Source organism: Apaloderma vittatum, unplaced genomic scaffold (assembly GCF_000703405.1).
Source record: "Apaloderma vittatum isolate BGI_N311 unplaced genomic scaffold, ASM70340v1 scaffold26202, whole genome shotgun sequence".
NCBI classification, from domain to species: Eukaryota; Metazoa; Chordata; class Aves; order Trogoniformes; family Trogonidae; genus Apaloderma; species Apaloderma vittatum.
Window position 1 is genome coordinate 9,448 of NW_009702330.1, and position 24,412 is coordinate 33,859.

Consider the following 24,412-nt stretch of genomic DNA (forward strand, 5'->3'; position numbering starts at 1 on the left):
TGAAAGTGTGGTCAGCCACTGGAACAGGCTGCCCAGGGAGGTGGTTGAGTCACCGTCCCTGGAGTTGTTTAAGAGACGACTAGATGTCGCATTGGCAGACCTAGTTTAGTAGGTTGATAGGGCTGAGACAAAGGCTGGACTCGATGATCTTCAAGGTCTCTTCCAGCTGAAACTATTCTATGATTCTATGGGTTACAGATACAGGAAGGAGAGGAGAGTCACCTTGGGGGCATTTCTCACTGATGGATATATTGGTGCCATAGGAAAAGGAGCTTCAAGGAGGGAAGCTGAGGCAGGAAATTTCCCAAGAGCCAAGCACAGCCGAGCCCCAGGATCACAGCAGCTCTGGTCAAGGCAAAAAGAGGGGCAGGACAGTGGGTGCCTCCTGCTTTCCCATGCGGGCTGATCCTGCACTACAGAAATCCTTGCCGGGGGAAGGAGCGGTCAGCAGAGGATTTTTCCCCTTGCTACCCATGTGCCAAACTGCATGGCTGTCACACAGGCAGTGCGTCCAGATTTTGTGTTTCTGGAGGATACCTCACACGCTATGGCAGCAAGAGGAGAAGTAAAGGATTGCTCAGGCTTCTACATCTCTCTCTGCCCACCTGTCTCTGCAGGACGTTTCACGTGTCTGTCACTAATGGTTTTGTTCTTCCTTTGGAGGATGCCATCAGAGCTTGCTAGGCACTGGGAAGGGCAGGCAGGCACCGGCTGGGGCAGTGCGGCGGGGGGGGGGGCCTGTCCTCCAGCACCCAAGGTGCCCAGCTGAGCCAGGTCATCTGCTTACCTGGGGCCCAGGCAGGAGAGGGTCTCTCCTGGGCTCTAGGTAGGGATTTCCTTCCGTGTGTGCATGCAGGACAGTGCAAGGGCAGCTGGTGTTACCATATAGCCCCCTCACTTTTGCAGGCACACGCAGGGGACAGGCTCTCTGGGAATCAGCATTTCTAGCCAGAAAAGCTCTGGGAGGGTACAGTCTCCTTCCCAAAGCACAAGAAGAGAAACCTCAACTCTGCTCACCTGTAAACCGCATTTCAGCCACCAAGCTAGAAAATCAACACAGATTTGTGGGGACTGAGGTGAGCTGGGTCAGCATCCAGCCAGGTGCCATCACCATTAACAAACCTTCAGCTCCTGGGGAGTGTCAGGAGGCGCAGAAAATCTCCAGAAGGTGTCCAAAAGCCCAGGCAGCAGGACTGAAGCCTGTCACAACATGGGAGCAGTGCTAGCACAGTCCCAAACAGCGACAGCAAGAGGCACCGTGCTGAGCTCGGGGAACAGCGATGCTCTCCTGAGAGCCCTAATAGCACACGTTCTCCTATAACAAACTCAACGTACCCGTCAGGCTGTTGCCACACACCACCGGTAGCCCACTCGGCAGCGGTGAGCCGCAAAAGCTAATTTTCTCTCCTTTTTTTTTTTTCCCCCCGAGTTGGCCTGGTAACAGAGAACAGTTGGGAATAATTTGTCACTGAAAAATGAAGCCCATGTTCTGTTGGTGTTCTTTTGTTCAGAGCTTGTGCTTATCGACAGTGCAGAGGCTTGTTAGAAGTGTGACCCTACATGGGCAAAAGCCCGGCTTGGTGCGGTGGAGCTTGGCTGGGGGCATTTGGAGCAGACCCAGTGTAACTGAGTGAGGCTGAAGGTGACTTGTAAAGAAGATGCCCTCTCGCTTTGCTAATTCTCTCATTCTGCTCTAATTAGTCGCTGTAGCCAAATTGGTAGGTGTGACCGGCTGGCTGCGTTTCGGTAGGCATAGCAGGGGTCAAATGATCGTAATGTGCCTGTTTTGAGCAGCTCAGAGTTATCCGGTAGACTACAGAATTAGAAGGATTTGTCAAGATGAAGGGAAATTTGCTCCTGGCTGACAGACGGGAGCTCTGGTTGCTCTGGCCTCATCAGCATTAAAGGAGCCGAAGCCTGAGAATTCACCCTTTTAAGAGCTCCCCTCTCAAAGCCTTTTTACTTGGTGTTTTGGAGCATGCATGAGGGCACAGGTTTCTCTGGAAGGCAATGCCTGAAGGGCCAGATGATGGGGCGAACAAAGCAGGAGCCCCTTGCTTGGATGAAATCTGGTGGGTGTGGGGAGAAGCCTGGCTGCACAGAGTGGGAAGGTGCATCACACCGACAAGTCGTCACAGGGAAAACATCAGACCCTTGACTTAAAACTAGTTCCGGCCCAGGACACAACCTGCAGGGCAAGGTCAGGCATCTCCTTGCATCCATGGATGTGCGCAGGGGAAGGGGGCTCTGGAGGGGTCTTTAAAACGCCTGGCATGGGCGCCACGCCAAACCCCCTCTTGGCAGTACAGACCCAGCCAAGCAAAGAGAGCTCCTCTCTCTGCCAGACACTGCTCAACGGCCAGCTCTGTCACAACAGGGCGGCAACTGCTCGGTGCTTTACTCCTCTCCGCTAAGAAATCATAATCTGCAAGCCCCGAGCCTCACGTCCTCCTCCTGTGGCAAAGACTGAGCCCTGCTGTACCAGCCCAGCCACAGGTGGGAGACAGATCCACCCTTTAGCACCTCTGAGGGCGGGTCCTGCTCGGGCTGCCTTCCAGATGCAAGGGGCCTGACTGCAGAGAAGTTGTTTCAATGGCCAAATTCTAACAAACCCACTTGGAGCTTTCTAGAAAATGAAGATTCATTTTCTAAACGGCCCATTTCCTTGCATTTCATACAAAATCAGGACAAAACCTATCGGCTTTTGCAGATGGAAACGGACTGTCAGAGGTACAGGCTGAGAGGTGGGTCCCAAGCCATTACGGATCTGAGCGGAGCTGCTCTGCTTTTACAGTTAATGGAAGGATTTAAGTATTTTGTCAGACAGGATGGGACCAGAGCAACAGTGCTACTAGTAACGTCTTCATTGTACAGACTCCTGCATAAATAGACTCCTCAAAAACTTTTTCCACCATCTTCCTCCTTCTGAGAGGATGATGGTAGTGGTGTTTTGGAGGGGGAGAGGAAACTGAGGCAGAACAGTCCTGACTTGTTCAGAACTGCATGACAAATTACAGTTCTCCTGGAAAAAAAAGTGCAAGTTTGCTTCTAGCCCCCGAGCATGAGGTCCCAGCATGGAACCAATCCTGCACACAGCCAGGGAAGGGGACAGTCAGGGAGCAGGAGGTGAGGAGCTGTGCGTGTGGGGCAGCGGGACAACCATGCCTCAGTGAAAGGACCCGTCAACCCAGGGCTGATGCTGAATCTTTTTATTTTATTTTTGTTTTGCTTCACTAAGCAAACGCAGAGCAAGTGATAGGAGGAGGGGAAAAGGTGGACTGAAAAAAAACAAAGAGCAAAAGAAAAACCAACCAAAAAACAAACAGGAGGGAAGAAGCAGCTGCTGGAGTATAAGGGGAAAGCGAGCTGCTAACAAGAAAGAAGTTCATAGATTGCCAAGCCCGCACTATTTCTTAATAAAATACAATACTGAAAATAGGATCTGAGAGTCTCCAAAATACAATATCTTAAGGGATCGGCAATAATACAAAATAAGGTTCATTATGTACAAACGAGTTCTGCTCTTGGTCTCTGTACAACGGTGGGAGTGGGAGGCAGAGGGACATGCTCAGTGGAAGTGTTGGGGTGGAGGAGGACGTGCTTGGACCCAGCAGTGGTTCTTTGTGCAGGGGTGGAGGTGGAGGGCGGGAAATGCAGTGGTATTTGGTGACCAGTGGGTCCTGTGTGAACCTTGAGAACAGCAGAGCTACGGTGACGGCCATCCTCTTCCTCACCCCACTGGTCACGCATGTATCGTTGCAGCTAGTTGTGTCCAAATTTGTCCTGAACGGCTTCAGGGGGAAAAACCAGTTTTCAAAAGGGAGAAAAGAGGCATGTGAGGGCCTTTCCCTCACTTCTCCCAGTTCTTGAGCAAGACCCATCCCATCCTTCCTCTCCAGGGAGCCCTCTCCACTCCCAGACCGTAGGGAGAGGAGAGGCTGGGGCAGTGCAGAGTCCTGGGTGCCTGAAGAGAAACAAGCCAATGAGGAGCCTGCTGCGAGGCCTGACAGAGCGCGCAAGGGCTCTCACGTACAAACACGGGTCACCCTGCCACAGACCCAGATCTGTGGAGCTCAGGTCCCACATTGTCCTTCCATCAAATGGCAGCTGAGGGAACGGAGCGAGGAGACACCTGAGCCTTTCAGCAGGGCTTTTGCCAGGGAGGAAGAAGGGTCAGAAATGGGTGTCTGGGTGCTAAAGAGGATGGCATAGGCTCGAGATGAGGTCATTTCTGCACCAAACTTGGCAAATCTGGCCTGAAGGGTGCTACAGCAAGAGTTTGCTACCTTTGGTGTCAGCACTTTGAAGGAAGAGGGCTAAAGCAGTCCTTGGTGACCCTGGCTGATTCCAGCATACCACCCCCTTCCTGACAGACATACATGTCACCAGAGATGCCAGAATGTCCTTTCACAACACTGCTGTGCACATGGAGGGTGTGAGGGGAACGATGGCTATGTGACAACCCTCCAATGGGCTGCAGAGCTCTCCTGGGTGGTTCCTAGAAAGACCCCCTCTGGCATGAAGCACAATTGGGATGGGCAGCTAGGATGGGGGTCAGGTTATGGGAGCAGGTTTCTCTCACTCACTCTCAAAGCGGGGGGCTCGCAGAACAGAAAGTGAGAAGGCCACTGACCTGGTTAGCACTGCACTGTAGGGCCCAAGCTGTGAACAGAAAGGGAAATACCACCCCTGCCAAAGCAAGGGTGCTGAGGGCGGGGACAAGTGGGTTGTGGGCGAACATCGTTCTCTGTTTCAGAGCTCTGGTTGTCCAGAAGCTGCTGGCTAATTTTCATGGCGGTTTAAATCTGTCTGGGATCTGTCTCCCCCACTCCGTTTGTGTGCAGATCTCTGCAGATAGTTGGTGTGGAAGTTATGTAGGCATGTCCATCAAGAGAAAACTAGAGCAAGAAAGAACTAGGTTTTCTCTCAAAGGAAGTAGAAGTATAGTAACAGATAGAGGGGAAGGAATGAGCTCAAACTCTCCAGAGCCATCTCTCCAGCACCAGCATCACCCACTCCTAAGTCCCCCAGGCAGGACAGTAAATCCAGCAGTCTCTTTCTCTCTCCTTCAGGTGCATCTGATGTAGCCAAGGTGTACACTTCTGGGGACAGCCCCCCTGGTCTGGAGGCTTTGGGGAGTGAGCTGAATAGTTTAGGGGCTTTCCCTGATCTCCCTTCACTCCAGGGTGAGCCCACATCCATAGGGTAGTGCTCATTTAAGCAGGTGGTAAGGCCAGGAGGGCATCCCAGGGCTTCACCAGACATTTATTTCTGGTGCTGGCAGTCCTGCAACTCCCCTCAGAGAGATCAGTACTAACGGGGGGACATGGGGAAGGGGAAGAGCTGAACCCAAGGCCAGTTTAGGAATGTCTGAATGCAGCGTCCCCTCCCATCAAGTCCCCTCAGTTGCTCGGTGAGGAGGGAATCCTGCAATCAGACAGATGAGGCCCTGAGGTCCAGCAGCTGCTACAAGTATTCAGTTGTCTCACTGGAGCTTGTTTCGCTGAAGAAAAGAAAAAACAATGTATCAGTCAAGGTTCATTGCAGTCCCCCGTGCAAATTCACCTCTCTGAGTGCCCAGTTGGTTTGCTCTGACCAGGATGGAGCCCTTCCCCAGGGCACTGAATGACCAACAAGCCCGGCACCACCTCAATCGCCTAGCCCTGCTCAGCTCTATGCCAGTGGGACACCGCTTTACCGAGTCTCAAACTTTTGCTCTAGAAAATAAACTTGCTCTTAGGCTCTGTGCCAGCACTGGCCTCCTCCAACTACTACTCTTCCGCTAACTGCCTGTCCCCAGCTGTCGTTAGCTCACAGCAGAGAGGACATGCCTACTGCTCACTGCCCGGTACCATGCTGTGGTTTGGGGGGCAGAGGATGACCCCACCAGCTTACCTCTCATGGAGTTGCTCTTTGAGGTGGGTGAGAGTTGGGTCAGTTCGGTTCTGGTCAGGACCTTCCAGCTGAGATTTGCTGAGATATTTGGTCGTCTCATGTGTCCTGGCCAGATGAGGCCTTCCCTCCTCAGACTGCCTTTTTTCAGGTTCCCACCCCTCAGGATGGTCCATGGTGAGGAAGGAGCTATAGCTCTCTTCTAAGGAGCCAGCACCCTCATCATAGAAAAGGAGGCTCCGTGACTGAACTGGAAAAAAGGAGAGCACTGGTTGACAACCAGGACAAGGACTCTTGCAATGGGTGTGGGTCATGGTGGTGGCTTCAGTACATGCTCACCCAGCTATGGCCTTGTCCATGCGCAACTGTGCAGGAGGCCTGCACTGCAGGATACCCAAGACCCCCCCGCCCCGGCTTCAGGAAGCAAATACCCGCTTCCGAGCCTCTTCAGAAGACAATCAATCTCCCCTGGGACTTTCCCCTCGTGTTCCCTCCTTTAGCGCTTGTCGTGTTTTGGGACAATGGTTAGAAGAGAATGACAACAGGCCCAAACACGGTGCTGTTACCGGTTTGAACCACTGACAGGCCAGAAATCTTCCCTCGCCAGAGCCCCAGAACGTGGGGTAAGCCCTGAGGGGAGGACACTACCCCTGAACTGGGAGTGTTGAGAGGAGAGCTGGAAATGGTTTGACAGGGTAAAATGGAGGAATCACGTTAGACTCACTTTTACTAGTTGTGTAAATATCTGGTGCTGGTGTTGCTTTCACTGTCTGTGATGCTGAAGAGAACTCGGGGAGACAGGGCATCAGGGATCCCAGGATCAGAACGAAGCACAGTGCCAGCACCTAGAGAGGAGACCAGCAGAGAGTTAGCGCTGTCAGCCACGAGGAAACACCCCCAGGCCAGCACGCGAACACAAGGCTGTGTGAGAACATGTGGTCAGGCTGACAACTGGGTCACTGTGGTCCCCCAGGGATGCTAATCTCTGCTGCAAATCTAAGAAGGGAAGTCAGAAGCTTCCTCATGTTACTTTATTTCAAGTATTTCTAGTTCAATGGTGAGAACTTGCCCATCTAGTTGACGAGAGAGAGTGGAAGGCATAGCTGGGGAGCAAGTTGAGAAAGGGAGAGGCTCAACAGAAAGGATGAACTCTGCCACAGGGAATCTGACCACAGGGTCAACAGGAGCTGTAGTGGGCTGTCACTGGGAGAAATCTGTGAGGTACCACAGCACACAGCAAAGTGAAGCTACTGTGCATGCAAGGACAGAAATGAGAGCAGAACCGCAGCCGCCCAGTACCTGATAGCAAGGATGGAGAGTCCAAGGAAAGGGTTAAATTTATGCTTGACATAAACATATTCAGGACCATGTGTCCCTGCCTTCTGCTGTCAGGCAGACCAGTCAGAGCTACTGGGCAGCGATAAAAGGAGAGAGGCAGATGACAGCTCCCTGGAAATCCCTCTCTAGGAGGTCTGCACCTGTGTGTAAATTCTGTCACAATAGTAAAGCTTCAGAGTGAGATGCCAGTGCTGATTGTAAGGGACTCTGCAGAGCTTAGGGAACTACCAGTACGGAACAAGAGTGGACACGTGGGAAATGATACAGAGCCAAATGCTCGTTACTTGGACGCCCATGTGCCACGGGTGGTACATAACCAGCTGCCAGTACTGAGAGTACTTGGACCGAGCACGTCGAAGAGGCAATAGATCTGTTCATGATTTCTACTACCTATGTATAACCTAGCTAAGTGTGACTTGTGAGGACACCTGTGGGGACAGCCAGCAATTGCTTGACTGCTTTTCAGAATAGCCACTTAATTTGGACTAGCTGTGCCTAAGTAATGCACAGAAACTGGTACAACAAGGTAATTTTGATCATCAGTGCATTCCAGGATATGTGGAAGATCAAATAATAGCATAGGGATATTATAAAGAGAGATTTTAACTGTCCAGAGTCTTCATGCATGGTTTTAAAGTAATTAAATGTGGAGAGCATAGATGTGTCTAAGCACATGGTATCAGACACACAAGGCATTTAGAATCCTTATTCCATAAAAACAGGGGAAAGAATAAGTTCTGAATACAAGTTTATTGGAATTATCACAGCCAAACACACAACTTACAGAAAGGGGAGCCAGCTGTGTGAAGTCTGTTCTCTTCTCAAACAAAACAGGCTTTACAGGCTGGGAAAGAGCAGTGTACTTAACAACTTGCTTTAACATGGCTTTCAGCTGGGGCGTTGCAAACCAGAACTATTTTGACTCTGTTTTGTTTCAGGTTAACTTTGATTGATGCTCTGATTCGGTTCCAGTTCAAACTCCCTAACGCTTTTAACAATAACTCTTGGTTTGATTCTGTTCATCTCACAGCTTTTGACCATCTCACCACTTTGACCTCTTAAAAAGTGAGGGAAACTAAGCTAGAGGAAACTACCGCAAAACCATTTGGAGAGGTGGAGGCAAAAATAATTAATTAAAAAAAGACATCCTGAGAGCGCAGTTATCAAATAGTTCACTGTTAAACTTGGAGGAAATAGCAGATGGAGTAGCAGAGAGATCCGTTATGGCACTGGCAAGATTCAATATTTTTAAGCTAGACTTGGATGATGGTCTGAATCAAATCTGCAGATGGAAGAGACTACAAGCAGACTGGCTTTTGGTCAGGATTCAAATTCAGAATCTTGCCCATGGGGAGAAGTGGTCCAAGAGAACAGCGGGCAGGTCCATACAGATAAATGCCGAGACCTGCAAGGCAGCAGGACTGATTAACAGAGGAAACACATCAGCAACTACACGGCCAGGCAGCTGTTCTACAGAAGAGGATCTGGGAGTTAAAATGGAGCACAAGGTAGGCACAAGTCGGTGGCACTTTGTAAAGAGCAAATCTTAGCCTGTTCATCCTGCCTGGGCTATTTCTGGCTGTTTCTGTACCGGCCTTCAGGTGGAACGCTGTGTCCAGCTTTGGGTTCCATACTGCAGGGCAATTGGAGAAAGTCTGGAAGAGAGCTCTGGGAACAAGCAGTGACTCAATAACTCAGCCTGCAAGGGAAGGCTGAAGAAATCGCAGTGACTTAACAGAGCAGACTGAAGGAAGTTGCTCTAAAACAACAGCTTTCAAATATGTAAAATGCAGCTGCACAAAGGGAGGGTAAACAGATCTTGCTTACAGTGGGTAGAAGAAGTTGTAATAGGCTTAAGCTGTTGCAAGGAAGATTGAGATCAGATAGCAAGAAAGCGTTATCTGGGAAAGATAGCAAGGGCTTGGAATGGTTTGCCTGAGGAGGCTGGGGACTGCTCATCACTTCAGGAATTGGCTGGACAAATTTCCCGCAGGAATAACATAGGGCTAAAATGAAGGCTACTCTGCTCCACTTCCATGCTGCAAGGCATGATGATTCTATGTATCTGTCATGATAAGGAGTGCTGTATTTGAAAATCGAAAATGGGAACTCAGAGGCCCCAGAGAGGATCTTGCCAAAGATAGAAAAGCAAATTACAAATTCTTGAAATACTTCAAAGCTAGGAAGCCTAAGTGAGTTGGTGTGTGGGCTGGGATGCCGTGGAATGACGGGAGCAGCAAGGAGAGATAAGACATTGTTGGGAAGCTAAATTAGGTATTTTATCAGCCTATAGCACAGGGGATATGTCTGGAAGGCACCTCTTCTGGACTTGCTCACTCCAAGTAGCAGCAGCAAGAACTGCTGGAGCCGGGGCTGTCTGATGAGCTGCTGCATTAAGGAACAATGAGTCACTGGGCTCAGCTGTGTCACACCCAAAAATGTGGAAAGAACTTGGGAATGAAGCCACAGAGTAGCCAACAGAAAAGACAGTCAGTCATTAAAATCTGGTCTGTCATGGGGGCAGCAAAGAGTAGCAAAAGTTTGAGTGGATTTTGAAAGGAGAAAGTGCTGCAAATTACAGAGCAGGGGCTCCAGAATCAAAGAAACTGATTGAACCAAGAGTGAAAAAGCACCCCTCGGGACACTGAGGGTGCTGAGAAAGTGGGGCAAGCACCTCACCATCTGTTTGCATTTCATGCCTGTTACCAGTACAGAAAAAGATAACTAGATATAGATATCTAACTTCGACAAGTTTGTCACAAGCAGCTACTACGACAATCCCACAAAGACACCACAGGGTTGAAGGTTACGTTTTTACCATGGATTAGAAACTTTCCCTCTGGCAAAAAATGAGATGGAAAACAAGCAATTGACTCTATGGCCACACACTGGCCCCCGAAAACTCCACAGTGAAGCAAATCTTGCCTAACCATGATCCTCCACTATGAGAAATGAGAGGCAAACAGGGACTAACAAAACCAACAGGCAACTCTGAATCATTCTGGATAGCCAAAAGGGCAAACAAAGAGGATTCCAGCTGGATTTAACAAAGCCTGATGTGCAGGCATAGCAAGAACAGATGCCATTTCTTGCTGATAAATATAAGGTAATGCCCACTGGGAGGAATACTTGAACTGTTCATCCATCCTGTTGAGTTAAATGTTGAGCATCACCGACTCAGCAAAAGAAAACCATTACAATGGAAGCTCATTGAAGATTTTTGCTGAATGGCTGATAGCTAACAAAAAGCAAGCAAAGCGCTGTTTCGCCCAAAGAGCAAGACAGTGAAAATGCAGGAATCATTTTAATGCTGTTGCATAAACAACTGACAATACCGCTGTATGTATAACACTGGGCCCAGTTCTGTGGACTCCAACGCAAAAGGAGAGAGCAGATGTAACTGGCAACAGAGCTGGGCAGCAGGGAAGAGGGCAGAGACAGGAAATCAGCAAAGCTGTCTGGGGAAACAGGGCCAATAAAGAAGATGGAAGTGAAGCTTATACCATTAGGCAGGTCCCGGTCTGTGTGGAAGCCATTTTGTAAGGTCTGGAGACTTTCCCAGCTACCAGAGCCTGCAGCTTCTGTAACTGCTGGAGCAGAGTCCTGGGATAGGAAACAACCCAAATCAAAACTCGATAAGGAGTAGCAGCCAGTAAATGATGCAAGAGTACCACTACCCCCTTCATATTTTACCCTGGTTTTTACCTTCTTATGAAAACAAGTATCTCCCTCTTTCTATATCTTGCCCAAGTTCTCCAACCAAACAGAAATAAAAAAGGGGGAGTTTGAGATACAAAGTGTGAAGGAAATGTGGGAGTAAAGCCCCAAGGTGCTGTTATGTTGAGGTAACACTCTCCATCTCCTCAACAGTAGATCCACCACAACCTTCACTGCAGGCACCCACCACTGTGAATGTCCCATCCACTCAGGACTCTCGGGTGCCTTAAATCCAAGCCAGTCATCTCCCTGAGCAATGGACAGGCAGGCTACCGCGAAAACCAAGCTCTGGGATGGAGGCTGAACTTTGTGCTCAGATCAGACCTTGAGCACAGGCCCACCTGCTCCCACTTAGACACACACACTCTGTGGCTCAGCCTCTGCCCTGAACCACATGGTGGAGAGAGAAATAAAAAACCAGTTTTGATCCCCTCCAGCTTCTTCAGCCTTGGCAAACTCTGCAGAGGGATGTGGGCAAAGCCAAACCTTGAATTCTGCAATTAATTCATTCTCTGTCCATCCCAGCTGGAACACACGCTAGGTCTCTCTGCCCCACTGAACTGAACATGGGCATGAGCACACACAAACACAAACCAGTGCTGGGTGTGTTGCTACGAGCCACAGAACCGTCCACTGGGCTGGTGAAGAAATCCGGGCTGAGGGATACTACAGAGCACACCATTCTCAAGGGCTGCAAATTACTGAAATGCAGACTACTGCGTGTTTTCCCCTGGGAGCACTGACTGTGTTACACAAATATGTTGGAAATTTTATAAAATGCCAGGTTCTGGAGCCAGAGGATTGCAGGAGAATCTCAGCTTTATCTCTTTCCAGATCCCCTTCTGCTCCTTCTACACGTGGAGAGAAGCACAAAGCGTTCCACTGGCAGTACTCAAGAACCAAACCCAATTAGAAGAACGCTATGTGCATTTTGAAAATAAGTAAATAAATAAAATATCTCCTGGCTTTTAGGCCAGTCTCGCGATTTTGTAGGGTGGGGCTCATAGTTTTTCAGCAGAGCTGCCTGCACTCCAGAGAGGCCGGGTGGCAGTCTGTGCCCCATAGATGAGCGCAGCTGGGCAGCTGTGTCTCTGCCAGATGGGAGGCTCTGGCCATCGCACACCTCGGCAAGATCATGCCTGACAGCCTCTGGTCCTGACGCCAGAGGCCACAGTACTTGTGTCATGGATGGGAGGAAGGGGTGCAGCAGAGCTTCAAGGAGTAATCCATGAGCTGTAGTGGCGGCAGAGCAGTAGGTGGGGGGACTGGCTCTCTGGCTATGATTCTCCCCTTCAATTCGAGCTGGGGGTGATAGAAATAGCGCTACAGAAATGAGCATCCTGCTCACCAGCACTGCAACTGACCCTGTTCTGGCTCACACCTGCTGGCTCACGCCCAGTAAGGTGGAGCAGAGCCAGGTCTCCCTCCAGCTCCTGCTGCCCATCCCCACTGCAGGGATGGGAGTCTTCATTATTTGCTTCCAGGGAAGCAAATTCCCTCAGCGATCAGTTGACCAGCTCTGCATATTAGGAGCACAAGTGCTCAGCAGATTCCTGAGTGAGGGAGCCAGGGGCCTGCTGTGAGGCTTCTGGAGCGGCTTGTATCTTTCAGGAGATCATCGTCAGCAGATGGGAGGGAGATTCTCTGGGCTTGCTTTGCAAGAGGAAGAGGCAGGGCAGGGGCTGGGATACCATGTGCACAGGGAGTTGCCCTAGCTTTGGTGGGAGCTGCAACCTCTGCAGTATTCACCAAGTCTGGTCAGCTCTTTCTCAAGATAAACCTGAAACAACCACAGTATGCTCAGAGCCTTGTATTTCTTCTAAGAATCCAAGATCAGAAACAGTGGGTCTGAGAGGCTGATGTGAGGGGGCCTTCCTCGATGCAGCTGCTCTGGAGACACCCAGAGGCCTGGGGGGCAATGGGGAGGGCAGCATGAGCCCGAAGGGCTGCAGAGAGGAGGATGAGATGTGAGAAATGCACCGTTCCTCCCTTCCCTCACTGCAGCACGGCCTGGCTGTCCCAATGCAAACATTCCAGGTTCGCTAACCAAACCCAGCTGAAAACCAGCACCGTGCCGAGCAGCGTTTGTCCTTCCAGGAGCCGGGGGAGCCCGCCTTTTTCTTCTTGTCCCCATGCCCCAGCACCACGCTAACTTCCCTTCCTGCTCACCCCACTCTATCCACAGAGGGTCAGGTCTAGCCCCAATTACCTGTTTGCGTTTTCTAAGGTCTCCACTTTTTTCCAGAGTTCATTGTTTTCTGTTGTGTAGGTCTCAACTCTGCGGGAATAAAACCCATAGCCAGTTAATTACAAAAGCCAGGCAGATAAAGATATCCCTGCCTCTCTTGGGGTGTGGAGGCTCACCGGCCTCATCCATCACCTGCAGATACGGTCCTGGAGCCAGGTGTTCCTGGCCCCTCTGGTCTCAGCCAGCCCCATGGACCAGGACTGAGATCGCAGGTCGACAGTTACGTGTGACAGTCCCCAGTTCAGGCTTTCCTGAGGACTGGGAGAGCCAGCAGCGCCCAAGCCAGACCCAAAAGTTATGCAGGCATTTCCATCCCTCTGAAACCCCTCTGAGGAGCACGGAGACAAATTCAAACCTCTCCCGCTCAGACTGAGGACCTGCCCCGGCTGAGCGCAGTTCTGTGGACATGCTGGGCCGGCTCCGACTGCGGGCACTTGAGGGCAGCAGAGAGCCTGCAGCTCCCTCCCAGGGCTCCGGGAGGGAAAGTGGTTGGGCTGCAGTCGGGACGAGAGAAGGGGAATGTCTCCAAGCCTGGAGGAAGGCGGGCCAGGCACACAGCCTGATCCTCCTGGAGGTTTCCAGCACAGCCTCCGAATCAGGCGTTCCGTGTAAAAACTGGGCTTGCGGCAAAGGTGTCAAACTGAATGGTGAAGGGCCCAAGGACTGATCTTGACAAACCAGCTCTTACAGAAAGCCAAGTTGACCAAAGACTTGTTCCATTAAAAAAAAAAAAAAAAATTAAAAAAAAATTACTGACTGCTGGTTTTGGTTCACATTTAAACCTGGCATTGTTTGAAAGCCATCTGTCACAGCGATGCACTAGTGTAACAAACCGCTGAGTACATACAGGCACCACAGCTACGCCCGGGGAAGAGGCCCCAGCACAGAAAGCCCTGGACCCGCCACTCGAGTGAGGCCAGCCAGCTCCCCAGGCCCGGCTTGAAGGATCTGGGTGTCAGTGTGGGACACTAGCTGGAGGTGGTGTGCTCTGATGCCTGAACACACACATGCTCGTCAAGGTGCTGCTTATGGAACGGCATGAGAACCTGAAGGTGTTTTTATTCAGAACTTCTGCACACTTAAAGAAGATAAACAGTATCAGGGAGAAGAGTTAATTAAACTTGGTTTGAGGGTTGGTTTTTTCAGTGTTGGTGTTAATAACAGGGAAGAAGATGGTATTTAAACAGAAAAGTCAATTTGCACCTGGATCCCGGCATTCTTCACCTGGGAATGCCCGTTAGGGACCGCTAGTACAGAGAGGATCACAGGATCAGGCCCTCAAGAGTTCTTTTCTACTCTGTCAGTGTCCTGGGATGCCCCCCCAGGCTCTTGCTTGCCATATATGCAGGACCTCAGCGTTCCAAGGAGAACAATAAAGCTCATTCAGGGAATGGTGGAAGGTGAGTGAGTGTGTGGCACAACTGTAGTGTAAGTTGTTCTTATGATCACATGTTTGTGTGTCCACCCTCATGGGAACAGAGCGGGAAAAGCTGCGCTCAGTACCCTCAAAGGGCCTGCTGCTTATGGGACAGACAAAATAGAAGTAACTTCTAGTGAAGAAACATGACTCTTACCCCAAATCCCACCTTGTTGGCAGCCAAAATGGCCTGTGTTCTGCAGGGGACAAGCCAAACTAAGCAGTTGGAAACACAAAGTTTCTAGAGCAATCTTTATCCTCCAAGAGGATTTCTAGGAGGGAGGGGAGTAGGGGCAGGATCCCAAACCAAACTTCTGTGCAGCCAGCCTTGCAAGGAATCGTATACTCTGAGCCACTAGAAAGCACTAGAAAGAGGGGCTGCGCGCAGACAGGGCTCCTTCAAAGGTAAGATGGAGAACAAACTTACTTTTTCTCTAGACACTCCACATACTCTTTTTTCTTCCTGCGACTTTCCTGAGCAGAGATCTGTGAGGGGGACAGCCATCAGAAACGAGTCAGTATCATAAGCCTCTAGACATTTCTTTGTGATTGCCTCATACTGTCTGTTCCCTGCACACACAGTACCCTAAAGGTAAATGGGGAAGTTGCCTTCCAGTCTGCCATTCCGACTGGTCTTCAGACCAAAACTGGGAGGGATGGATGCTGTAGGTATGCAGCCTTCTTGGGCTTGTAGGCCACAACCATTTGTTGCGGTATTCCTGAGCCCCTTGCTGCTGAGAGCATCTTCAGGGTTGCTTTGAACTCCTCTGACTCACAGGGGTACGTGCTGCGGCCAGCTGGGCAGACTGTGCTCCAGCCCACTTCTGAGTCACTGGGTGACTAATTCAGGGTCTCATCATTTCTCCCACTGGACGCTCTCTAATCACAGTCTAAAGTCCCACAGCCTCTGTCTGGTTAACAAGCTCTGTGCATCACCCGTCTCGCACCAGGCCATGGCTCTGGTTTCCCTGCCCCACAGCAACGCCTGACCAGGTCGGTTCATCGGATCCACGATGCCTCAGCTTGTGAGCCCCACCCCAGGCCACACATTGCCAGGAGCAGGGCTGGAAGCCATACTTCCCAGATATGGCTGGATGCACAGCATGCATGCAGAGATGCCCCGTGGCACTTCTGTGGGTTGCGAGGCTGGTGCCAGTGTACCAAAGGCGGAATCCCACCTTTTCTGAGCTGCATTGCAGCTGAGGAGGCAAGGGTAGCTATAGCACTGGTCAGCTGAGGATGCTCTGGAATCACAGGAATGGCATGGTTACATTTTTTGCAGTCACCTTGTTCTTGATTTTCCTCCTGACCCTCTTCAGTGCTTTCTCCTCTGCTTTGCTGAGGGGCAGCTTGGTAGGAATGGGGTAGCCCTCGGCAATCAAGGTTCGTTTCTCCTCTTCAGTCAAGAGCAGCGGGCCAGAGGTCCCTTGTAACTTCTGAAACACACAGAGAGCCGCCGTCAGCAAGGAGTTCTCCTCCAGTGATCCTCCTTAAAGCCTTGCAGAGCAGCTAGGGGCTCAGTACAAATAGGTGCAGGATAGTGCTCTTTCCTGCTCTCAGCCTGACCCTGGGGGCTGAGGAGCTGCCTTCCTCTTTTCTTTGGGAGAGCATCTGCTCCTCCACAGTGAGGCTAGCTACTCACTTGCACTGCAGGACCCCACCAAAGAACTTTTAGGCAATGGTTAAAACGTTCTGGTTATGGGAATTCTCTCTCTTTTCTCCTCAGAAAGTCCTCCAGTGCACAGGCCGCTTCCCAAACTCAGGGGTGAAAGACAGCACTTGCTAAAACAAGGTAGCTGCTGGTAAGCATTGTGCCAGACTCATTACACCTCTTCTCACTCCTGTGAGCACCATTCTGCCCCCACATCCCTGTGCTAAGACATCACACTGCCTTGCCAGAGCATTTCAGCTTGGAGACCCCAACAAGGGCTAGATTTCCCACATGAGCCTCGAAAATCTTCCAACCCCCTCTGAGCACCAAGAAGCCCTGTGTCCCAGTGATGTCCCGCTGCCTCCTCACATGGGGTGCTGTGAGGAGAGGTGAGGAGGAGATGGCAGTAGAAGAGCGAGCAGCAGGTCGGGCTGGGCTGGAGGGAGGCAGGGACCGGGGGCTCTGAGATCCATCGCTGTCACTGCCATGGCTGCTGGGTGGAGTTGGAGGCATCTGCACCAGGTCATCTACTGAGAAATAAGGAGATCACGTCAATGGCTTTCATGCCAACCTGTTAGTACAGATGTAGGGCCCTGAGTAGCAACAGGAAAAGGCACTGCTATAACACAGGACTGAAAGGAGAAACTGATGAGTCTCAGAAGACGAGGTGGGTTTGAAAATAAGGCTGGACTGAGCACTGCCCAAGACAGAGGTGAGGCTGACCTCGAATGGGCTAAACTAGGAACTGCAGGAATCAGAGAGCTGGCAGAGGCTTTGCCAAGACACTGAAGGTATTTACAAAGCAGTAAGGTACTCCGGTGTCAACCAAAATGCAGTACAAAGCCCATGATATTTTGCTCCACAGCCTGTTCACAAGTACAGGAAGCTCTTCCAAAAGCACCACGGGCCTCACACGCTTGCCAGCACACTTGATCTAAAAAGGCTTCGGTCACTCAGTTGGTTTCCAAGCACTTGAAAACTGTCCCCACTTTGTACTGGAGAGCCCTGGGGGCCCTAATGGAGGTGGGAATATGCCTAAGGAATGTCTCTCTACAGCAGTGGGAGTTCCTATAGTGCTTTCATTTGTGCATCGGCAGATTTTCAGATGCTTGGGTTTCTTTCAAATTAAACTGGATCCTGAATTTCCTGACTTTCAGATGGTTGTTTTTGGATAACACTACAGTCTCTCTCAGGATTTAAAAGGCAGTCTTGCATATTTCCAACTCTGAAGTAGCCTGTTTTGCCTGGGAGTCCCTGTCTGAACAATTCTGTGCACGGCTGCTGGTCCAGACATCGATCTGAGCTGGAACAGTGCTGCGCTCACCCCTCTGTGCACCCCAGTATGCTATCTCGTACACATGGCTCTCTCCCAGGTGTTGTCTATAGCAATGAATTATATCTGAGTAACACAGAGGGGTATAAGCCAAGCAGCAAATTCTATCTTCTTACCTGCAGGCACATTTAGAAACTGGTTCACCTCTTTGGGTTCAGCTTTAATCACAGGTGCTGAAGTCATTTCTATGGGAGTCTGCGGAAGAGAAGCAGAAAGAGTTCTTGGGTGCTGCCACCTCCCCTGCCCAGAGGGCTCCCACCAGTTCTGCCCAGAGCTGCTGCTCCCCTGCTCTCTGTCCTGCCCCTTCTCCCAGCTCTGCCCCAAAGCAGCCTCTCACCACACGTAACAGACACCAACAGCCCAAACACAAGCCCTCTGAAGTCTGTGTCGCTGGGCACACAGAGTGCAAACACATGTTTGCAGAGGAAGAGGCAGTGGTAGGTGGGTATGCTGCCAAGCAGTGCACCAAGTACCTCCAAAAAGGAGATAACTTTTATCCTTACCAATTCTTCCCTGGTTAGACCCAGACATTGCTATTTAAACCAACCTATGCATTAGCATGGGAAGTCTCTCTCTGATCTGCCTTCATTAGAAATGAGAGCACAGAGGTTGTACAGAAACAGAATAACCCCCAACCTGCTCCCATGATTTGCACCGGGCCGCTGGGCAGCTGTTTCCAATTGGAGGGGACTGAAAGTTAAATAAAGAGTAGATTTATTCCTATCTGAGCTATGCCATCCCTCAGCTCCCCAGCTCACTAGCCCCCAGCCCACTATAGTCTGGGGGAGTTTTTACACTAAACAGACACATTTTGAACTCCTCCAGACTGTAAACACAGCTGAGAGAGCACCACGGTAAGGCTGCTGAACACACACAGCAGAACTTCGAGGGCACAGCAAGTTCAAGCTGTGTAAATAATGAAGGAAGTTTGTGCACAGTTTTGGCTGGAAGTACCCATTTGTTTCGGATGGTTGTTTAAATGGGAAGATGCTCAGCATGAGTGAAAAAAGGAAGTGGACCCCAGAGATGCTCTACTATTAACTACTGAGCTGCTACAAGACAGCCAAGGTCTGTGTGAGAGTGGTCCCATCCAACGCTGAGCCCCCAACTCACACTCACGTACCAGTGGCATAAGTGAGCCTCCTTCAGACAAACAGACTTTTGAAGAACTTAGACATGACCAAAAGACCTGACACCTTGTTTCTCAGAAATAATAGTTCCTGCTGTTTCTTAGGAAAAAGCAAGCAGGACCTGGAGTGGGACCTTCATTTCCAGTGAGCAGCTGAGAAAAGCTAGAGGCAATATTGTAAGCCCAAGGCCATGAAAAAGATGGTGGCAGAGCAGGGATCTATCCTGAGGGATAGTGGGGTTACTGGCATCACATTAATTGACACTGTTCTCTGAAAATTAAAATAAGCCAAGAGAAATACTGCCAGATTGGAGGGTACAGGCCTCCAGCACATGCAAACTTTTTGGCTTTTGTGCCAAGGAAATATGCTGGTATTTAACCGAGACTGTAAAGCCTCCTGTGCTGGAGAAAACCCTCCTTACATCATTCTCTCTGGAAGGATAAGCTGTCTTGTAGCTTCACCGCAGGAATCAAGAACATACTTCTAGCTCTCATCAAGAGTGCTGCTCCTCTGGCTGCTGTTTCAAGAGGAGAACGACAAACAGTATCTGGGCTCTCTATCACCTTTTCTTGTCCGTCCAGGGGCTAAAGCCCCTAGCATGACCCTGCAGTGATGTGGCTGGGTCTGTATCACCAGGGGTGCCACCGTGTGAGGGCCCAGGTTCCCAATGGATCTTAGATGGGCTCACCTCCTCGGGGACTGGTAGTCTCTGCAGAGGGTTGAGGTTCAGCACTGGTATGGAGCTGGCAGCTAGCTGGGACTCAGGTAGGTCTAGAGCCAGGTTCTGTTCCTGTTTCACCATGATGGAGCACAGCTTGGGCCCCAGCGACCACACTCCATTCTCCAGCTCTGAAACATGTACAACGGGAGAATCAAACTCCAGCAAGAACAGGACAAGAAGAAAAAAAAACAAAACAAAAAAAGACATGCAGGCAGTTTTCCCCCATTTGGGGAGGCTGCTTTTCCAAGTTTAGCACTGTCACCACACAAGCACGCGCAGGCCCACAATACAGAGTACAAAAGGGAATGAACCCCCAGCGTGCAGGGAGCAGACAGGACAGAACTAGAGGGATTTCATCTCTGCTCCGCTCTGACACTGCAACCCCAGTGCTGGAGGACAGCTGCGGGGTTTCTTCCTGCAGTGATGTCTCAGTCTCGTCCTCTGGAGCTTATTTATATTTAGAGCTCAGTGAGAGGAAGATGCTGGGCTGTTGCTCCTTAGGCAGCATGGCCAGCATCACAGAGCTGCCAGGTGTGTTACCAAGAATAGCTCCATCTCTGGGCTAGAGAGCTGGCAAGAGGGCAAGCATGATGACAGTGAAAGGCTGACAGCGCTGCTTTGGCCTCCTGCTGGTGTACTACGACAGAAGAGGAGGCAGGTCCATTTCTGTGTAAGGAAGTCTAATGTAGAACCTGCTTGTGAGGCTGCTCCCACAGCAGTTCCCCTCAGCCTCACCTCTGAGGCTCCCTCTTCCACCCCACGCTGCTCAGGGGCCACCTGCTGCCATTGCCGGCAGGGGCAGAAGGAGCAGGGAGGGAGAGGAAGTGTCAGTAGAGAACTGAATGGAGCTGTGTGGGCATGCTCCCCTTGCCCCCTGCCTGCTCTGTCCCATGCACATCTGTGGTGTGAGTCTAGTTTGTCACTGGAAGCAGAGATCCTGGGAGCTGGGATTCAGGCAGTGGTGGAAAAACTGCAGCTCAGATGAGGAAAAAAAAAAAAATCCTGCTAGACAGGAGAGCTGCCTGGGCTCTGCTGTGAAGTTTTGGTCCCCTCATTGCTCTTCAAACACTTCAGCATGCCAAAAAGCTACTCCTAGCTGGAGTGGAGCCTGCATCCTCCTCCCTAATAATTGTCCCTTCCCTTTTTTATCTAACAACCAGGAATGCATCTGGCTTCACACAGGACAGACTATTGCTAAATGTGTCACCAGATGTGCCCCAGTTGGCTCAACATGAGGCCACACAAAAAAATCTTTCCCTGACCCCTCTGTGCTGTCCTGTCCACACAGCACTCACAGAGCAGGGCTGTTGCATAGCTATTCGCTGCTCGAAGCAGCTCTGCAGTGCAGGTCTTGGTCTAGAAGATGTCCTGGCAAGAGAAGAGGGGAGAAAGGTCCTCAGCTCCAGAAAACCCTTCACAAAGAAGAGCAGAAGCAAGGAGTTGTTCATGTGGGAGCTGCCACCTGAGATAAGCACAAAGGTAGCTTAACATCATCTTTGCCCAGCTCGGTCTCTCTTGCCCTCAGGAGAGGACAGGGCAGAATCCTGCCGCTGGCTTTTGCATGGACACAGTGGTATTAAACATTGGTCAAGAACTACATCAGTTAACACAATGTTGCCCTCGCCAGTAGAATACATTGTCTTCCTGTCTTCGGTCTAGCACCTCTTACTTTGCTGCATAGATAGGTCTCTCTAGCAGAGGCTCATTCCTTCCAGTTCCCTGTGACCAGGCACCTTCAAGCAGACACACGAGTTACTGTGGCTGCTCCGTGTGGGTATCAGCTGTGTGCACCGCTCTCAGCGCTGCTGGATTGCTTCCTAGAGCTCCCCACAATGCAGCGAGGCCAACAGCATCAGGCAGTGTCTCAGGCAGGGGTGCACTGCACAGCCTGACAACAGGGAGGCTGCAGAGCAGTGACAGACTGAAAGGGAAGTCCCAGTTACCCCTGGTATGCAGACAAGCCCTTTCTGATGGAAGAAGGCAAGGTGTTACACAACCACAAGTGTTTGCAGCCAGAAAACTTGGACTGACTTCTGCCTGATCACAGCCTGTCACAGAGATGAGGGACCTTGATGTTGTGCCAAGCACTAGAGCTCTGTTGCATGACGGCAGAGGAGAAAGGCCCATCTCTGTGTCCATCCAGTCTATCCCACTACTCTAGGCTAAAGTTCCAACTAAAGCTGTGTCAGTCCTCACAGATGGTTCTTTGAGTTGATCCTACCCCTCTGAAAAGTGAAGTCCACAGCTTCCCCCACTAAATCTCTTCTACGGTTTCTCTATGCTGACTATGGGCAGGTTTTGCCTACTGGCTAATCAGATGTTCCCTCACTGTGATTTTAAGCCTCATCTTCCCCATCCTCCCTTTGTGTGGCAAAGCTCTGCATTTCTTCTTCTCAGAGGCTAGAGGCATCCTCTCTCTGGGAGAGCTGCAGCTAAAGCAAGAACCAGGCAAGGGAGAGCAGACCACCAAGGGCTCTGCCTGTTCAGACTTGAGAGAGAGCAGCCCCCAGTGCTGTCAGTCCAGACAGTCTGTGGAGCAGACACCCAAATAAGTATTTGCTGTCCTCCCATTTCCTGTCTACATTCTGACCCTGCTCTCGTTCCCACCCTCAGAGATCTATCTGGGGAGCGTTTGGGTTACAGAATCAGGAACGCACGAGCCATGAGAGGGTCAATGAGAGACCGAGGAGGAGGCATTTCGTATGGACACATCTGTGTTCTGCTGCCTGGTGTTTCCGAAGCATGGTCAGCCTGCAACCACTGCAGGTTTCACTGTATGTTGATGGGCGAGGCACGCCAGGAAGCTTATGCTCTGCTCTAGATGTGCTAGATACTACGTAATGGGAGGAAGTACAGCTGAGAGATATCCATAACTGCCCTGGGTTAAGGAGGTGAGGCGAAGCAGTGAGGAAGCGGAACCTGTACAGAAGTGTGGGCACTAAGCCAAGGCTGGCCCAGCACCCACTATTCTGCGCAACCCTGCCCCTCTGCGCCGCTCTTGGCATCAAATCACACCCTGCAGAACCGAGAGCTGCTACCGACAACCGAAGCAGCCAGTCTGCATGTGCTAACCATCTGGAAAGCAGACTCCACTGATAAGCAGGGTCACAATGAACCCAGCAGCTTGCTCTAGCTGACCTGTGTTAGTGGTAACCATGTGGGAAAAGGCAGGATTTGGAGTTCTGCAGAAAAGCTGGGAGAAAGCCGATAAATAGCAAGCCTCAGCCAGCTCCAAGCCTAGACAGAGCCTGGGCAAACCAAGCAGAGCTTGCTTAACGTTAAAGAAAAGCCATTTCTGGGTAATTAATTTGAAGTGAATATCTAAAAAGGACTGAGACTAGATGGAGCTGTGCCAGAAGGACTGCACAGTGTTGCAAATACTCAACCTCACTCAGGGCTACACTAAATATGACTTGCATCCAATTGCCAGCTGAGACAGCCCTAGAAAGATGGGTGAATTATCCCACTGTAGGACTGGGTGTCACATCACTATTAGGTCTTACTCCCTCTAAGTAGCTGATCTGCACTCTCAGAGAGCAAGTGCCAAGTGCACCTCAAGCTGTCCTGGGTTGTACTCTGTGCACCCCACGCTGGCCTCTCCCTAAGGACCAGTGCCACACTCCGTTCAGCAGAGGTGTAGGTTTGCCTTGCAGACACTGCAGCTGAAGGCAGGACATGTCCAGACACAGACGAGAGAAGCAGAAGTGGTGACAAGCTTCTTTCATTCCCTAGGCTCATCTCCTGCTATTCATTTGCAGGGGAAAAATAAAGATGTGTTTATGTGCTCATGCTGGTTTATTTTTTCTTAGTCGCCTGGCTGCCTGGTTGGGCTGAGTGCCCTCCAAGACTGTACTGGGGTTAAAGCTCAGGAAAAAGGGAAATTGAAAGCTTTTTTGACACTAAGGCAGAGACTGCTTGGCCTACCATGAGCCTTTCTCCCAGCACTTCTCTCAGAGGCCCCTAAGGAGTGTGGCACTGAGGGCTGCACCCTTTGTGGGGAGCAGAGAAGCAGTGGAGGCCAGCTCCTCTTCTGCCTTGGTGTTTGTACCAGAGAGCTGGGATCATTCCTGGCCATGAGAGGGAAGCCTCTGTCCCAGGTCTCACTCTGGCTTGAAGGAAAGGCTTTCGTCTGTGTATACTGAGCCTGTGCCACTGCTTTTTCAGGCAGCCTGGTATCCGTCAGCTGTTGGGACACCCACACAGTCCTGCAAATTACAGGACTCTCTGCAAGGATAGCTCTAAAAATATCCAGCCGTCATAAATTATCCTGAAATGAATTGTTTTAAAAATAGGTTTTGAAATTACTGTTCCTCTCTGTCTCCTGCTAAAAGATCTGCTGGTAAAGAAGCCACTTTGCTTTCCACATGTACCAGCACTGGTTGCAGCCAGAGACTCATGCTTCCTGTATTCGAGCCAAAACCCTGCTGCCTGATGCCAAAACAGACCTGGATCTAGGGCATCCACACCCAGATTTGCAGGGTCCTGAAGAGACATTGCCTATTGCTTGCCAGAAGCTGGCAGCACACCAAACCACAGCCGATTATCATCCTCGTAAATAACAGTTACCCCTGCAAAGGAGCAACGCGACTGTCAGAACACAAACTGAAGGAAAAAATGTGGGCCGTATTTGACAACAGCAGATCAAATTCTTCCCTGGATTAGCCATGCGCAAGCCCAAGGAATCGCCAGTTTGTCCTTATGCATGGAAGCCAGCCAGAGAGTCTGCTAACAGATGTGCCCAAAGCTGTGCAGTATGCACGTCTCCTGCTCACCGTTAGCATTATCTTCAGTCTTGACAGGCACGAGGGGACTCTGGGGAGCAGAGTCGCCACTGAGCGAGTAGCTGTGCTCTGCCTGGATGCCTGGGGTGGGTGGATCCAGGTCCATGTCCAGCAGCGGGTTCTTCTCAGCCAGTACCGGGTCATCGAAGAAACTGCTGAAGAGGTCATTGGAGAAATCCTCCAT

The 24,412-nt window shown here is 50.7% G+C and overlaps 1 protein-coding gene across 1 annotated transcript; it reads right to left on the reverse strand.

Annotated features, from left to right (window-relative positions):
* Positions 1–5,466: 5,466 nt before the first annotated feature.
* Positions 5,467–24,412, reverse strand: CREB3L1 (cAMP responsive element binding protein 3-like 1). Its single transcript, XM_009864240.1, has 11 exons — positions 24,220–24,412; positions 19,415–19,575; positions 17,713–17,791; positions 16,633–16,793; positions 15,899–16,048; positions 15,040–15,098; positions 13,157–13,225; positions 10,734–10,833; positions 6,617–6,737; positions 5,896–6,142; positions 5,467–5,503 (listed from the first exon to the last, which is right to left on the reverse strand). Exons 1-11 carry the CDS (start codon positions 24,410–24,412, stop codon positions 5,467–5,469), a joined length of 1,377 nt encoding a protein of 458 aa, XP_009862542.1.

Bases quoted from the DNA above. Each gene is read 5' to 3' on its own strand.
- CREB3L1 (XM_009864240.1), bottom strand. From the start codon at position 24,412: ATGGAGGATTTCTCCAATGACCTCTTCAGCAGTTTCTTCGATGACCCG. The intron at 16,049-16,632 runs GTGAGGAGGCAG...TGTGTGTTTCAG, and splicing joins CTCTCCTCACAGCACCCCAT to AAGTTACAAGGGACCTCTGG. The intron at 15,099-15,898 runs GTGACTGCAAAA...TCCCCCTCACAG, and splicing joins GGAGGAAAATCAAGAACAAG to ATCTCTGCTCAGGAAAGTCG.